Source organism: Aricia agestis, chromosome 8, assembly GCF_905147365.1.
Source record: "Aricia agestis chromosome 8, ilAriAges1.1, whole genome shotgun sequence".
Classification (NCBI taxonomy): Eukaryota; Metazoa; Arthropoda; class Insecta; order Lepidoptera; family Lycaenidae; genus Aricia; species Aricia agestis.
In genome coordinates, this window is record NC_056413.1 from 10,518,278 (window position 1) to 10,535,245 (window position 16,968).

General features: G+C 38.3%; 2 protein-coding genes across 2 annotated transcripts; one reads left to right on the plus strand and one right to left on the minus strand.

The window, feature by feature from the left end:
• Positions 1–9,146: 9,146 nt before the first annotated feature.
• On the minus strand, positions 9,147–16,315 carry LOC121729868 (antichymotrypsin-2-like). Its single transcript, XM_042118534.1, has 7 exons — positions 15,844–16,315; positions 14,707–14,880; positions 13,844–14,044; positions 13,377–13,613; positions 10,863–11,066; positions 9,708–9,837; positions 9,147–9,344 (listed from the first exon to the last, which is right to left on the minus strand). Exons 1-7 carry the CDS (start codon positions 16,213–16,215, stop codon positions 9,235–9,237), a joined length of 1,428 nt encoding a protein of 475 aa, XP_041974468.1. The 5' UTR covers positions 16,216–16,315; the 3' UTR covers positions 9,147–9,234.
• Positions 11,463–13,253, plus strand: LOC121729871 (acetylcholine receptor subunit alpha-type acr-16-like). Its single transcript, XM_042118537.1, has one exon. The coding sequence runs from the start codon at positions 11,636–11,638 to the stop codon at positions 12,899–12,901; it is 1,266 nt and encodes a 421-aa protein (XP_041974471.1). The 5' UTR covers positions 11,463–11,635; the 3' UTR covers positions 12,902–13,253.
• Positions 16,316–16,968: the final 653 nt, after the last annotated feature.

Genomic DNA, 16,968 nt, shown 5'->3' on the forward strand with positions numbered 1-16,968 from the left:
TAGCTCCTGCAAGGCGCAATGCGTGTTAAGGAACTACGTTCCAAAAAATATTTTTAAGTAATTATTTACTTTATTTAGTTAGTCTTAAGAAAAATATGTAGTTTTAGTTTAAACTTTTAAAGTAGACAATGAATTAATTAGTATTTAGTACTCATACTGAACTAAGGGCAAATTATGGTGAATAAAAACCAACTTCACTGCATTGAGAGGTAGCAGGCGGTTTCGCTTCTCTTCATAAATAAGGCCAGCTTCAGAAAAAAATCTTTCACTGTACACACTGCTACAAGGTGCTGAAAAATAGATTTTGGCCAACTTCCCGATCGTTCACGCCGCGCGCGCCGCTTGCGCGAGTATGTGTGCTTTGCACCAAACGGCTAAGTTCCGCCGGACATTCGGCGGCCGGATATCCGGTATTAATCTGTTTCATCTCTAATTTAAATGCTTAATATGTAGTAGATGAGATAATCTTTATGTAGGTTACAAGTGCTCAAAAAGGCTTAAAGTAGTCTCGACCTTGGTATACTTTGTGATATATTTTTTTAATTAGAAACAAAACATGTATTTATGTTACAACTTACATATTATTGTATTCAGTATTATGCTTAGCGCAGGGGTTCCCAATCATTTTCAGCCTGCGGCGGAGTTACACGAGACAATATTATTTTGTCACGGCGCGGCGGCGCCCTACTCTTCCTAGCTAAATTACAAACATATACATAAATAAATATAAATCTATATATATATAAAACTCAAAGGTGACTGACTGATTGACATAGTAATCTATTAACCCACAGCCCAAACCACTGGACGGATCGGGCTGAAATTGCATGCAGGTAGATGTTATGGCGTACGCATCCGCTAAGAAAGGATTTTGATAAATTCCAACGCCAAGGGGTTCAAATAGGGGGTGAAAGTTTGTATATAATAGTACTTCTTAACGCGAGCGAAAGCACGTATTTATATAAACACCTTTAATGATTATAGTAAAGTTAAGCAGATAAATAATAATTAACAAATATTTAATCATCTGCCGGCTTTGCATAATTAATGTTATACTTGAGTAATTTTATTTTATAATATTTGTGGTTTCGGATAATTATGGAGGATCGACTCACGGCCTTGCCTTTCCACGGCGCACCAGCCTGCCTAGCGTACGCCAACGAGATATCTCACTCTCGAGATAATTAAAAACTCGACATTATCTCGACAAAAATGTGTTATTTCGATGATAGATCTACGCGAGAAAAAATATTTGTCATGCTAGGGTCAATAGAGATGAAGAGACAAACCATCAAACATCGAGAAAACATGTAGAGTGAGATATCTCGTTGGCGTATGCTAGGCAGGCAGGGCGCCGCGCCGCGGCGCACACTTTGGGAACCTCCGGCTTAGCGCCTTCACCTTACTGGGGTCTGGGTAATGTTAAATTTTAAATTGCCCTTTTCAATAAAATCACAACCATAAAACTATATTTATCAGTCTTACTAAATGCATAATAATATAAGTATAATATACTTACTACAATATAACAAATTACTAAATATAAAAAATATCTCTGGCAAAAGTAAAATGATTTTGTAATTATTATTTTTACTTACATCATTACAAATTGATTGTAATAAATATGTAAAAGTGGAGGTATTATGAAATTATAAAATTTGAGCTAAATACGTTAATATTTAATTATTGTATTTAAAACATAATAAATTGGGTAATAATAATTTGCCAGCCTGGATAAACTAGACACTTTCACATTGTAACGAAATACTTACAACATACATTCTATAATGTCTTCAAAATACATTGAAAAAAAATCGGACTTTGTGATGAAAATCCATTAGATTCTTTAGGAGATTATTAAAATGATATTTTGATAAATATTCAGAGTCGCCGTAAACTTTTGGTGAAACCGCACAGTAGCCGTTTATACATTTTTATGAAATCGTATGAGCCAAACTGCATTCGGCCGCAGTGGAACTGTGCGACACGGTACGTCAGTAATGGATTTGAAAAGTCGCATCTCTGCAGTGTACTGTAGTGACGCCTGATGCTATTTCGCCTTAAGGCTGCCTTCACATCACGTCGCAAGCAGTGCGGCAGCAGCGCTGACAGATTTCAATTGCGTCAGCGTCTTGCGAATCTGTCAAATCCATACTAATTTAGAAATGCATCTACGCGTCGCGTTGCGGTCTGAATCAACCCTAATTCATGTTGGCGACTTTGTGTTGGAAAAGCCATTTGACGGACAATATCAATTTACAACCATGTAGAATTACGGCCCTTGAAGGATTTACCCTGCATCTTCCAAACCCCTTACCGTATTTCTGTTTAGATTTGCTCATAACTTAATAAAAATATATTATGGCTGTGATGAGCAACCTCTGCTAAAAAACCTTAAAATTCTCCGAGACATATAAGGCAAACTACACTATCGCTGTTAGTCATTCTATTATTATTGGCACCTTAGATTTTTGTTTTAAAATACTAGGAATACCCATAGACCATAGAAAGATCGTCTGTAGTATGAACTCTTAAAGTGCCGATAGTTAGGTGAATACTAGATGACGCCCGCAACTCCGTTGCGCCAAAACTCGTTTATCGCGCGGGAACCGTACATTTTTCCGGGACAAAAAGTATCCTATTTCCTTTCCCGGGACTCAAAGTGTCTCCATACCAAATTTCACCAAAATCGGTACAGCGTTACAGGTTTGGGCATGAAGATGTAACAGACAGACAGACAGACACACTTTCGCATTTATAATATTAGTATGGATGATAGCCAATATCGCCAACATGACAACGGTAAAACGATAGAATTATTGTTTCCCCTATTCAGAAAATTCTCGCGTTACGGCGCGGCGTTTGTAACCGATCTCAAATATTATGACTGGAGCGATTTTAACTTGCCGTCTAAGATAGCTTTGTCTGTTTTTATCATCCTTATGAAATAGGGTAAGGTAACCCACCCCTAATTAATAAACGCATAATTTTATAAGAGTAACGTCTATTGGGAAAACCAATGTTAATTAAAAATTTATAAAAAATCTGTGTATTTTTAATGGGCACAAAAAAAAAAAAGAAACAACGAACTACGAAGGTAGCAAAAACGGTAAAGTAGTTGCAAGCCCATTTCGATAAAATCTTAAATATTAAAAAATATTATTTAACATAACTATTCTATTTTACTATAAGAATTTCTTTACTGAATTCAGTTCGTCTAGACATTAGTACTAAATTTTCCCATGATATAACACGCATAACAAAATTTCTGGCGCTGTAACGATTGTCCTCTCTATCTTTTTAAATTCTTATAAATTTTGACTGAGAATCTGCGACTCTTGCCTTAGTATTATATTTTATATTTTTACCTATTTATTAGTTGTAAATTATTACGTAAATGAAAACAATGTCAATGTGTCTTGGCTTTTTACTAATGATATCAGTTATCACATAAAGTTATTAGTCTCGTCGTCTTATTTTTAATTTTACTAAGATACTGTGTTGTAACGACTGCATGTTGAAAGGCGCTCTTAATCATTTTTAAAATGCCAGAACGGTAAATTAAAATTGGAGTGGTGCAATGTAAACATAGAAGTTACAAATTCCCAAAAGAATTAACTACTTATTTGACCTAGTATTTTAAAGTAATATTAATGCCGCCTTTTTTCTTGTTAAATCCATGTAATAAACGATAAATTATTCCCTACAAACTACAAAATGGATCGAACAAGGAAGGTAATTCCATAAAAATATGTTCCCATTAATTTTACAATTGGAGTCTAAGTTTTGAACTATCGACCATTCTAGAAGTTTTTATCTGTAGAAATTAAAACAGAAGTTATTAGACCGTGCATTGCGGTACGTAGGTGGAAGTTAAATTAAATAGTAATGCGCCCTAATTCGATGTATGGCTTCGGACTTCGGAGTAACACAATTTTATAAAAGGGTTTATCGTCCGACCTTAACCTTCTCTTTCCTGTTATTTCCTGACTACCGGGTTATGATTTTTGCTAAAGCTTTTAAGTTCCTCCGTAGCAACATATGAGCCCTGCCAGCCAGGTAGGCTGGCTAGTCAGATTTGAGTTTAAGGGATATATTCTTCTTGGCCCTTAAGAGTAACACTGGATAGATCGCAGTCGTCATAAAATATGTAGAGTCACTCATAAACATTACGAAGGCATACAATAATGTAAGATTTGGACGAATCGTAGAATCAATACCACGTGGAATGTGTTATGTGCTGCACGGTGCACCGTGCACGGTGTAAAATAATTTAGCGGCTGAGCCCGCTAGGTCAATAGTGTTTCACTTGTAAAGCTTTAATTGTTTGAACTTTGAGCCATTTCAACCCTTTGTAGCCTCGCGGCACGAACGCCGTTAATGGGCGTTATACCCATTATATATTTTAATTAAACATACGAAGCTTTAACTTTTCCTGTAAATATAATAACTAAGTATTTTGGCACGGTGGGCCTCAGACCAAATAAGACTTTTTATTTGGTCTGAGCGGTGGGCATACTGAAGCTTTGCGTGAGCATGCCTATAAAGTAGCGTATTATTTTCATTCACAAATCACACTTTGAGATAGACGATGGATTCTCAAATTGATGCACAATCCTTCATTTAAATCTGAGGAAGTTTAAGACATTACCGTCATTACCTGTAATTATTTCTCTCCAGTATCTACCTAATAATGTACAAGAGTTTTCTTTTTAATTACATGCGATTCTGCTCTTTCAAAATTTATGAGGTTTACTATGTTAGTCACAAGACTAACGGCCGCAGTCAGAGACATTTAAAATTAATTAAGTTTTTGTTTAATGAAGACTGTTAGAGAAGAGAATTCTTTACCAAATAACTCCATTAAATGTTTCTGAGTAGGTACGGCTGTTAATAACATACGATTGTTTGATTGTTATATTGTAAACTAAGTATGTAAACTTGGCCGTTTGTTTTTCGCTATCAGTAAGTTCCTAAATGCAAGTTAAAATATTGATGTCAATTAAACGAAAATGAAAGAAAATATAAATTAATTATATCGATATGCGTGTTTACAGGCGCTTTCAACAGTAAAAAAATAGAACTTTAGAAGAATGACTACATCTGGCAAAACGGCCAAGTTTCATCATCCCCTTACTCATAATTTTAACACTAGGGGCGGATCTACTATATGGCTTTTTGGGCTGCAGCCCAGGGCCCCACGAATACAGAGGGCCCCCAACCGAACTGAAACCAATAGACAATATTGTCAATAATAAAAATTATCTAGAATTAAAAAAAATCCGATCATAAGGTTGGCGCCTTATCCAAATGCCGTAGACGAACATTTAGTGAATGAGTGCATTCAGTTAAAATCTTACTTACTGCAGTCAAAGACAGAGTCACTTCTTGCAGTAAAATTTATTGGCTTATTTATGAAAAGAAACTTGTTGATGTTTTCCCAAACTGCTATACCATCTTAAAGATTTTTTAACGATGCCGATCACTAGCTGTGAAGCAGAGCGATAGAGTCATCATCAATTATCAGCCCCGGATCTTCAATTTTTTTCAGGCGTGGCAAAAACTGAAAAATGCCACCCCCCACGGGCGTATTTTTCAGTTTTTGCCAGTAGCTTTGATAAGGAGGGGGAGGGTCCCTAACGTAAAAAAGCGGCCAAGTGCGAGTTGGACTCGCCCATGAAGGGTTCTGCAGCAGCCTAAATACCATAATATTATATTGTCGATTGGACAATCCATCTTATATGGATAGTAAAGTGGGGGGTCCGGACCCCCAGGCCCCCCCCCCCCTTATATATGCCCATGCCGCCCCCCCTACCTATCAATATTATGTAGGATATATAATGTAATTTAACAGGGTAGGGTTTAAAAGCGTGCGAGAGCCGGGCGCGTATTTTGAACTATGCCTACGCGCCTCGCGAATAATAAAATATGTTCGTGCAGCACGTCTCACTCCGCTCAGGGTATCGGTCAAGTTGATATGGCCATGAAATTGCTGTACCTGTGCTATTATAATATATTTTATTACGTGGTCAATGATAAGTTGTCCATTGGTCCGTGAAGTATGAATTTGCCGCCCCCTGAATTTGCCGCCCGGGGCACAGACCCCGGCTTGCCCCCCCTTAGATCCGGGGCTGTCAATTATCAGTTCTTTCGATAAATTTCTATTTAACAAAGGACCTACGTCCTACAGTGCGATGACCAAATAAAAGAATTTGCAGTTTGAAAGAATTTTTTTAATCGGACCAGTAGTTCCTGAGATTAGCGCGTTCAAATAAGCCCTGTCAAATAATTTATCCCCGTTTTTCTACATTTTCCTCTATTTATTCGCTCCTATTATTCTTAGCGTGATAAAATATAGCCTATAGCCTTCCTCGATAAATGGGCTATCTAAGACTGAAGGAATTTTTCAAATCGGACCCGTAGTTCCTGAGATTAGCGCGTTCAAACAAACAAGCAAACAAACTAACACACTCTTCCGCTTTATAATATTAGTATAGAATATAGATATACCTACATCACTACAGAAAACAGTTTCTTGTCAAAATGGCAATTATAGTTCAAGTGCGTTCTAAGATGATATGGGTGACAGTTTTCATGTTCCTTGCTACGGGTTTTTTTACAAGAAAACAAAAAAAAAAAAAAACAAAATATAATAAATTATATTCCATCTACAAAAACAAATGTTTTCTATAATTGTAAATGAATAAAAATGAAAAGATGCTAAATGCTAACTTATTAATAAAAATTATAAATATTAACTGTGAAATAGGAGTACTTATAAAATTATTGTTACGAAAACATTTGAAAAATGTCATATGCATGAAACGGAACTTATGTCAATAGAGATTGACTCTGTTGAATCGAAATCAAATCGATAAAAAAGGGCGGCCATCTTAAATCGCCGGCACCACTGAAATGTCAGTACGAAATCGATAATTTCGATTGCAATGCCTTTACGAAGTGATTCGATATTTTTAAACTATCGATTAATTTTTCTTAGGTAAATTCCCTACTATTGTCAATTATAATGTGTCACGCATATCATCATAAAACGCACAAACTATAGTTGAGTAATTAGGTAGGACCCCTAAGCAGTATTAGCCCAGGGCCCCACAAAGTCAAGATCCGCCCCTGTTTAACACAGCGAATAAGGAGGTATTCTAGGTCGGCTGTCTTTTTCTGATGCATTAGAAAAGGTACATGACAGAGAAAGACAACATACTGTAAAGTTATTCGCCGTGTAAACATTTTCATTGGTTAAGGGGTAAGTGTATAATATTGTTGATTGTATCTAAATAATATAAACGTGGATGTTGTCTAATGTTAAACAGTGTATTTACTATTAAGTACAATCGTACGCTATGTATTTTGTGTAAGTAGTAACTTATAGCCTATGTAATGTACTTTAGGTAGCGTTTCACTGTCGAACTATCAAATAAACTATACAATTAAAAATCGTGTTCGAAGTTATTTCATCGATCCAATGAACTAATGGACTACCCCATTACGGTAATCACATTTAAGGGCGTTTGTGCACTCCACGGAATTTTACCTTCCGGCGTTCATAACTTTCACGTTTACCATTCAAAATGTTAGGCTGGTTTTATCGCTAAGCGTTTCGGCAGCGCCGTAAGAGCGCGCGCTCAAGCGCTGACTGGCGCTCGACTATTATAAAACTGCCGAAACGCTTAGCGATAAAACCAGCCTAAGAAATCGGGACCTCGCCGCGTCGCGCCGGATGGTAAAATTCCGTGTAGTGCACAAACGCCCTAAGGCTTCTTCAGACGAACGGCACTTGTCGACAGCACGCGTCGATGGTAGTCGTTGGATTCTTTTTCATTGATGGTTTTTTGACACTTGTCGACGCGTTCTGTCGACAGGTGCTGTTTGTCTGAAAGCGCTCTTACATTGTTATTTCCTCTTATATTCAGTTATGGTAACGAAATTTGGGGTAGCAACTTGAAGAAATATTAAGAGAGACAATCAGCTTAAATCGTAAAATGAGAGCATCAAGTTAATGCCTTCGCATACACGCGATATCGAGGGATATGGACCAGTAACCCAATTGTCTTGTCATAAATTAGCTGAAATATAATGTGGGACGTTGGAATATCGCCAGGAGGCTATATTACACTCAAGAATTCTTCGCGTAAGAATCAAAGATTAGCCCTAAAATAATAAATCAAATTGTGCTTACAATTTTTATTAAAGACAAAGCTAAACCCTTAGAGATGGAGAATATACATTTTACGCACCCTACTTTCTCTGTTTTTTTTTTTTTGGTGGAAAAGCTAGAAGTTCCATTTCTACCATTTCATGCAAGGAAGCCAAAAAATATTATAGAGCATGTTTTGACACTAAATTATGAAATAATTGTGGCAACTTGCAAGAAGAAGTAGGTATTAGAAATTTAAGCAACACGTAGCCTGTTGTTTTGGAATAAATTACGGGAGTATTGAGTTTCTGTCCAAAGTATTTGCGTGACCTAATTCTCAGGGGCACTAAGCTCAAACATGCCAAATGTAACTTGGATCTAAAAGAATAAACTTGCCGTGACCTCTTTGCACGTTAGTCCCATTAATAAAGATGCCGTTGTAATAATATTAAGGTATAAGTATGGATATATTATGTTTTAAGGACCCTAGTTTTGGATAGTGTATTCTGCTTTGACACACGCACTGTGCAATGCCTAAGGTTGTCAACTCTCGAAAGGACCAACCCGGGAGAATTGTAGGGGGGGATATGTACTAGATTGTTAGACGTTGTTTTAGATTTATTTATGAAAGCCAGCGATAAAAGGTATGGAATAGCTTAAAAATATGAAATAGTTTAATATGAGAAAGAACCTAATATCAGGATTCAGGAGCATATTTTCTCTCTTTCAATTTCGTAAAGAAGTCATTTTAATAACCCCAGCATTAATCCAAGCGATTTCCTTCGAACAGATAATATAATTGTCATTCTTCATCTTACAATTTTTCACTAAGTCAATAGAATATTATGCAAACATTATTAGTTTTTGAAAAACCGTAGAAATTATCACTCTCCGGGAGGACGGGAGGTTAAGCATTATTACCGGAGTCTCCCGGGCAATCCGGGAGGGTTGGGAACCCTAGCAGTGCCTTTAACATTCAATGAAAAATTCCTTCAATAAAAAGCAATGTTTTAAATGGCTTTTATTTTGTACTTTCATGGCTATATCTATATTATTTGACTAAACTAACTACAAAGGTATTATAGCACAAAATTACCGTTTAAAATTGTGATATTTTTCCATCGTACATAAAACAAATAGGGGCGGTTTACGATCACTTCTTTTTCAGGAGTCGGGTCCCACTGAATACCTGAAATATAATGTGTTAAGACATTTCGAAAAAATGCTTAAAAATACTCGTAAGACGTGATAAGGCTGCGCTTTTACCAGAGCTGAGCTAAGTTGGAATTTTGAATTCTATGAAAGTCCTAGGACCACGGGCGGGCGTAGCCAGGGAGAGGAAAAGTTAAGATATTATTAACATTCATAAAATTAAAATAAGGAGGCGTGCGGCATATCTCATTTTACTATTGCACTAAAAACATTTTACATCTTTAATATTTTTGTTCTGAATATAAGGGTTAATTTATGTACGTTTACTTTTATTCCTTTTATTTTCTTGAACCTACTAAAACCTGGCTACGCCCGTGCCTAGGACCTAGATAATACCCACCATCGTCCTTGAAAGCGTGTCGACCTGCTTCAGACCAGAACATGATCCGTTGGACAGCATGGGAGATCAATAACTGTTCACAACTTGATGCATTCGAGGTATTCGGAATAAACAGTTTCGTTATTCCCATCTGACGGAAAAACACATAAATATTTATAATAATGTTCCTTTGTCACACGAGTAGCTGACCCAGTTTTAAGTTGTTAGTTTTCTTATTTCCAAAGTGAATTGAGAATTTATCAACTCGAACTTTGGTCTTTGAGGGATTTTCTTTGAGAAATATCAATCCCTACTTTAAAATTTTAAATGTGTATGTCTGTCTGTTGCTTTCTCAGGCATATACCGCTTGACCGACATTTATAAAATTAAACAACAGATATACCTACACAATCTGTGAAAATTTCAGAACTCTAGCTATAGCGGTTCTTGAGATACAGCCTGGAGACAGACAGACGGACAGACAGACATCGAAGTCTCATGAATAGGGTCCCGTTTTTTGTATCCTTTGTGTACGGAACCCTAAAAAAAAGAGAAAAATGTACGGTACCCGCGCGATCAATTAATTTCGGCGTTACAAAATTGCTGGAAACATATAATTGCATATAAAAGCGCTTGGATGTTTTGGGAAATCTTTTTTGCACGCCCACTTTTTTTTTTATGAAATAAGGAGTAAACGAGCAAACGGGTCACCTGATGGAAAACAACTTCCGTCGCCCATGGACACTCGCAGCATCAGAAGAGCTGCAGGTGCGTTGCCGGCCTTTTAAGAGGGAATAGGGGAGGGTAGGGATAGGAAGGGAATAGGGGAGAGTAGGGAAGGGAATAGGGGAGGGTAGGGAAGGGAATAGGGTAGGAGATTGGGCCTCCGGTAAACTCACGTACTCGGCGAAACACAGCGCAAGCGCTGTTTCACGCCGGTTTTCTGTGAGAACGTGGTATTTCTCCGGTCGAGCCGGCCAATTCGTGCCGAAGCATGGCTCTCCCACGTATCTTGAAACCCGGGTTGAGAGTAGATATGTCCCGGTTGTGACTACGTGCTATTGCACCGAAGACATTTAAGACAATTGGTTTTTTAAAAAACGTTACTAAAATCATTTACTGATTAATGGAACCTGAAGTACAAGTACGTAGAGTTATGAAGGTATTCTTACTTACCTGCTCTAATTTGTTTTGCAGCAGAAGAGTCATTCTGAGCGTATAGAGAGGAAGTGTTACAGCCACGCGCGTCTGCTTCATTCTTTTGTATATCTCAGTCGGGCTGGTGCTGGTCATGCGACTTGCTAGGCGTCGCAATGAGTTGCCACGTGGCACCAATACCAGGAGAGCTAGTTCCGGAGGCTCGTACTGAATCTGTACAGCCTTCGACAAACACAAAATAAATTAACTATAAACTATTAGGCATTCATTCTGGCAGGGGCTACTGAGGGGGGGGGGGGGGGGGGGGGGAGATGCCCCCCTGGATCATGTTGACGTCCCTACTAAGTATATTATCTAGTACCTACTTTTATCTATAAAAATTAAGAAAACGAATTTTTGCCATTTGTTTGAAATACAATATTTTTACAACTAAAAATTATTAATTTTTATTTCTTTATAAACACTTAGCTTATGAAAAATCTGATTTACCCCCCCCCCTGGCTCAGAACCTGGGTAATTTGCCCCCCCCCCTGGCACCAGAACCTGGGTAATTTGCCCCGCCCCCCACGGGGTACGCCCATGCATTCTGGTCTTCCTAAACTATTTTCGTAAATAATATTTTTACCCTACAGTGTACATCGACTTGCCCGTCTTTCTTTACATAACGCCCGGTATATTTCACATTTTATCTTTGGGGGCGTTGTCCTGTATCAAATTTTATAACCATATGCCTATTATTCAGGTTACGTTGCATTTGTATTTTCACGGCATTCGCCATTACATCGGTGACGATGTTACCCACCAGTGTTGCCTTTGTAATCCTGAGCGGTTTAATCCAAAATAATGTTTGGGCGTGTACGGTCATCAACGACTACCAACTTCACGACGAGGCCAAGCTGCACGACGACCTGCTAAGCAATTACAAGTCGGAATTTCGCCCAGTCAAAGACCACAAAACTACTGTCACCGTAAAGGTACGATTTGCTCTAAAATATATAAGTTTCGATTCTCTCGAAGAAACGATAACGCTCCATAGCTGGCTAGCGATAACCTGGAAGGATGAATTCTTGCACTGGACTCCCAGCGACTGCGGCGACATAAAGGAAATTCAAATGGAGAGTCACGAAATTTGGACGCCGCGTCTGTCTCTCTTCAACGCAGATCCTACTGCATACCAAAGTGACACCATCTACTCAACGTGCCTGGTGAACAGCGACGGTACAGTGACTTGTGTTCCCCATCTCTCACATACTGGAATTTGCCGCACGCAGCTGCGAAACTGGCCCTACGATGTTCAAGTCTGCTCCCTGTTCTTCGGCGCCTGGATGCACACCGGGGAACAAATCAATTTCACGTTTTACAAGACGAAACCGGTTGTTCTCGACGACTACCAAAATGGCCCCGGATGGAAACTGTTGAACGTGTCTAACGAGCGTCTCCCGGGATACTACGGCTGCTGCCCCAATAGCACGTACCCCATGCTCAAGTATACGTTCAGGATGGAGCGGGAGGCGGCCGGCCCAGCGGCAATCGTCATCATTCCTTCGATAGTCATCATTTTGCTGACCCTATCGTCCCTACTATTGGACATAAAGGACAACACGAGATTATGTCTCGCTTGCTTCAGTCTCTTCTCGCACTTCATATTCCTGACCGAGATCGGCTACGACATCCCGAAGCACAGCGCCGATACTCCGATAATATTGCTGTTTATCAGAGACTCTATGATCATAACTTTGACGGCCATACTTGAAACCCTGTTCCTGATGTATTTGAGATCTCGGACAGTTCCGGCTTACACTTGGGTTGTTTCTTTGAACCGGTTGGTGAGCAACGGCCCAGGGAAATACGTAGTTTTTACAGAATTTGATCCTAGCGACGTAACTGATCGTAAATCGCTTTCAGAGGACATAGCAGGCACCGTAGCAAATGAGGATCGCAATCGTGTCACTTCTGACTGGATTCAATTTGCTAACATTTTAAATACTTGCATATTTATCATCTCATTTATTGTTTACTTGATTTTGGTTTGTGTTTATATTCCTAAAGATTCTTGAATGATTTATGATGAAGCCAGTATTGATAGATACAGTGTAACTAAGCTGATAAGACCTATTCTTTATTAACTGTTTGTAAGCCTATTTTATTTTCGTTTAGTCCATGCAATCAAAAGTCCAGCTTATTAAAATGGTTTAATATAAGTATAAAAAATGTGCTAATACAAGTGTAGAATCAAATTAGGACAATGATTTATGGGTGATGCCTGACGGACAGATTGACCAGAAAAGGTCTCCGCCCACTTTGATAACTATATGTGGATGCTGGTTTTTTATTTATTTATAGGTAGGTCAACTACATCTGTTCGAAATGATTGAGTAATATTAAAATTATATCTACCTGTAAGTTTCATAACGTTCTTTTATTTTAGGTTTTAAGCCTTTGACCTCCTAAATCACTATTACGTTAAATTTGTGGTTATTTTTGGGAAGTAGCTAAAACTAAATCTATTGTAACAATAAAATTCAAAATTACCTCGGCATCCAAGTCCTCTAGATTAGCGTAGAGCATTTCATCGTTAATGCTTATCATGCGCGTCAATTTCTTAGGATTATCAGAGTCGTGGAATTCTGTAGTTCCGTTTAAAACGACGGGAGAAGCTCTCCATCGGGGCCGGACGTATAACGTCGTCAGCAGCACTGCACAAATGCCATTCACTAGTTCTTCCTCCTCAAAAGTATTCTTCATAGCACCTGCGGAGTCATTGCTAACCTGTGCTGAGAAAAGATCTTGAGAACTTCAGAATTCTGTTAGTAGTTTTCCAATTCTGTTACCACCTTTGATGACAGAGTTGAAATTATCCTGTAGGTACACGATAATGATAAAAGCAACCTGATAGAGTAAAGAAAAAGATATAATATGTTAAGCCGAGTAATAATAGATTGTGCTAGTAGGTTCGTTGCCTTTGGCTATAAGTGGAATAGAAGATTAAATAATATTACCATATTATTAAGAACGCTGGTTAGTTCTATGTCGTTATTGGCTACGGTATCGATATTTAGTTTCATTGCTTTAGCCGCTTGCTTCATATTTTCAACCTTCATTCCATCTTTTAAAACTAGACGTATCGCCCAGAGAAATTTAAACGAAGCACTTGAGGTGGGTAGCCGTGACGTAACTTCTTGAAGTATAGCTGGGGCATCCTAAATTAAAAAATACCAGCTCAATTCAGGGTTAATTAGGGTCGTCTAGGTCAGTGTTCCGCAAACTTTTCGTGTTCAAGGTACATCTAGGAAAATAAAAATATTTTGAGGTACACCATAAATTAATAAGTGTGTTACTCTGAGCTCTCACCCATTTGTCGATCATCCTGAGATGTCCCTTTTTTGGCACTTAGCACTAAAACTAAGCACGATTACCCCATTCCGAGGCACACCAACTGACCTGACTGAACACTAGTGACCAGTGTGCCGCCGCACACACTTTGCGGATTACTGGTCTAGGTTTTTCGGCTCACAAAATTTGCGGCAGGCTATTTAGCAGTTTATGGCAATTCTCTATTAATAAAGACAGCCTGTTTATAAAGAAGAATGAGGGTAACTACTTGCAGTAGTCAGCTTGCAGGTTGGACGAATGTTTGTATTACCCCTCACAGTTGCGCTTGCGAGAATTTGATAAAATCATATCGTACCTACTAGCAGAGTCTAGCTATGTTGCACGTAATCTCAGGAATTAGTTTATCGCGCGGAAACCGTCCATTATCTTCAAACTATTCATCCAAATCTTCTTTTAGCGGTGTAAGCGTGAAGTAGTAATAGACATACATACAAAATAATAATAATAGTACTTATTGATTAGTGATTACCGTCTCATCCAAACGATATCCTATTGTCTTCTGTATTTCGTTTCTAGCTTCTTCGTCCATTTTCATGGAAACAGCCAGGAGTGCCATGAACAGGAACAAGCTGGACTGGACAAAGCTCATTCCATTCTCACGCCGCTCTACATCTCCTACTGCCGCTATTTTAGAAAAAGTTGTCTGGAATATTATGTTTTATTTGTAACCATCGGTAAAAATAGGTAGTACTTACTGGAATGGAAAACGGGTATTGTACCCCTAGTACTTACTGGAACGGAAAACGGGTATTGTACCCCTAGTACTTACTGGAATGGAAAACGGGTATTGTACCCCTAGTACTTACAGAAATGGAAAACGGGTATTGTACCCGTTTCTGCACATTAGTAGTTAGACAAAAATGTACCTAATAATTCTTATTGGCGTAGCGACTAACGATTGACAATTTGTCACGGTAATATATTTCATACTTAGGTGCTGTTTTAAGGAGCGACAAATTAATTATAATCAGCGACTTTTAATGCACAATTCCAGTACATACGAGCACAGGGTACAGTGGGTGGCCAAATTATTGTACTCAGTGTGAGTGATTTTAGTTGTCGCCGTCCTTTACCCAGACAATGCGTGCTAAACGATTATGGCGTTTGCTAAAATGCATGCAAGCATTGGACTGAGGAGTACTGGAAGGAGGAAAACAAGGTCATTTAATTGCATTTTTTTTAAATTATGAGGTTAAAGGCGTAACCTTAATATGACCCAATTGATTCAGAGCCTCTAGGTCTTGGACAATTTCCAGTTTGTTCACCGCAGACGACTTGAAAGTTTTGATAAAAGCTGTATTGTTGCACGAGTGAAACCTCCTTCGTCAGATACGATATGGGGCAAGATTAGCTCAAAAAGGAATGGTCGACTAAATGTTTTGGTTGAAGGAACCATGCGTCAAGACCAATACCTGCGAATTTTGCAAATGGTTGAATAGTAGCCAGACGGCACCTGCATAATTATGCACCTTACTCTCTACACCTTACCATGACGCCAAAAAATTATTAACTTTTTTAAAGACACAAAAATGTACTTTTTTTTCAAGTGAGTATAATAATTTGGCCACTGACGGTAAATTGAATTATTACGTTCAATTGAACTCACCCAATAGATCCTGCGCTCAAAATGTTCCAGCGAGCGATAAAATTCACTCAGAGGACTATTTACACGTTCCAAATTACGGGTCTTTGTAGCAGAGATATCTTGGCTGATTCTTGAATTCATTTCAAAGTTTTCCGGAGTAACCAGGCTTTCATTTTTGGAAGATTGAGTCACCTCACTGTTAATTTTAGAATCTAAATGCGTCGTTTTGTTTTCATCCCTTCCAGAGCAAATATTGAGATAAAATAAGTTCCTCAGTTTCAGTTGATCACAGAACTTAGCAGGGATTTGGAACCAATCTTTTTCCTGACTCGGTTGACTCAGAAACGTTAGAGTGATCGTAGTCACTAATAGGTACGATAACAGAAAACACATTACTGTACTACAAGTGCCCTCGAGGAAATGAAAATAATAATAGGTATGACCATGTGGTAACGACAAATGCACAGCTTACCGTAGCAAATTATAATGTCACACTGTGTAGATATTAATCGTTCGCTAATCGATTACTCATTTACATTAACGGGGATTTTTATTAATTAGAAAGTACTAATACAAGTCGTAAATTACAGTAGGAATTTATGATCGCTATAAAATCAGTATAATATACTATATATGAACTTTGTAGTAAGATAGGACAATGAAACTGTGATTACAGTCTTATAACAGCTCTTGATTGTGTAAGAACATACACACTGTTTGTAATTATGTACCTATGGCTTGGCTGCTTCGTTACTACTTCAGATCAGGGGCCGTACCACGAAACCGTTTTGAGACTCAAACAATTGTACGAGAATGCCGCGTCCCACTCTAATAAACGAGAAATTACGTTGTTAGAGCAGGACGCGGCATTCTCAGCCAATAATTGTTTGAGTCTCAAAACGGTTTCGTAGTAGACCTACAGAAACTAAATGATCGCATCACCTCCACGACGGTACCGAAACGGCGAAGCCATAAATTTCTGATATATAGAATTTCTTGAAGTTAGTGTCGGTCACAACATAAAATATAGATTGATCTATGTCTGTGGCGTCGGTAGAGTTAGGCCATGTAGATTCACAAGATTGGCTCTACATGCGATCTGATATTTTTTCACAGGGCAAACCTTATATGTGGTCGTCTTGGCAA

Excerpts from the sequence above, each read along its gene's own strand:
- LOC121729868 (XM_042118534.1), bottom strand. The coding sequence starts at position 16,215 with ATGTGTTTTCTGTTATCGTACCTATTAGTGACTACGATCACTCTAACG. Across the intron at positions 14,881-15,843 it reads TTGAGCGCAGGATCTATTGG|ACAACTTTTTCTAAAATAGC; the intron begins GTGAGTTCAATT and ends ATAATATTCCAG. Across the intron at positions 14,045-14,706 it reads GATATCGTTTGGATGAGACG|GATGCCCCAGCTATACTTCA; the intron begins GTAATCACTAAT and ends TTTTTAATTTAG.
- LOC121729871 (XM_042118537.1), top strand. The coding sequence starts at position 11,636 with ATGTTACCCACCAGTGTTGCCTTTGTAATCCTGAGCGGTTTAATCCAA.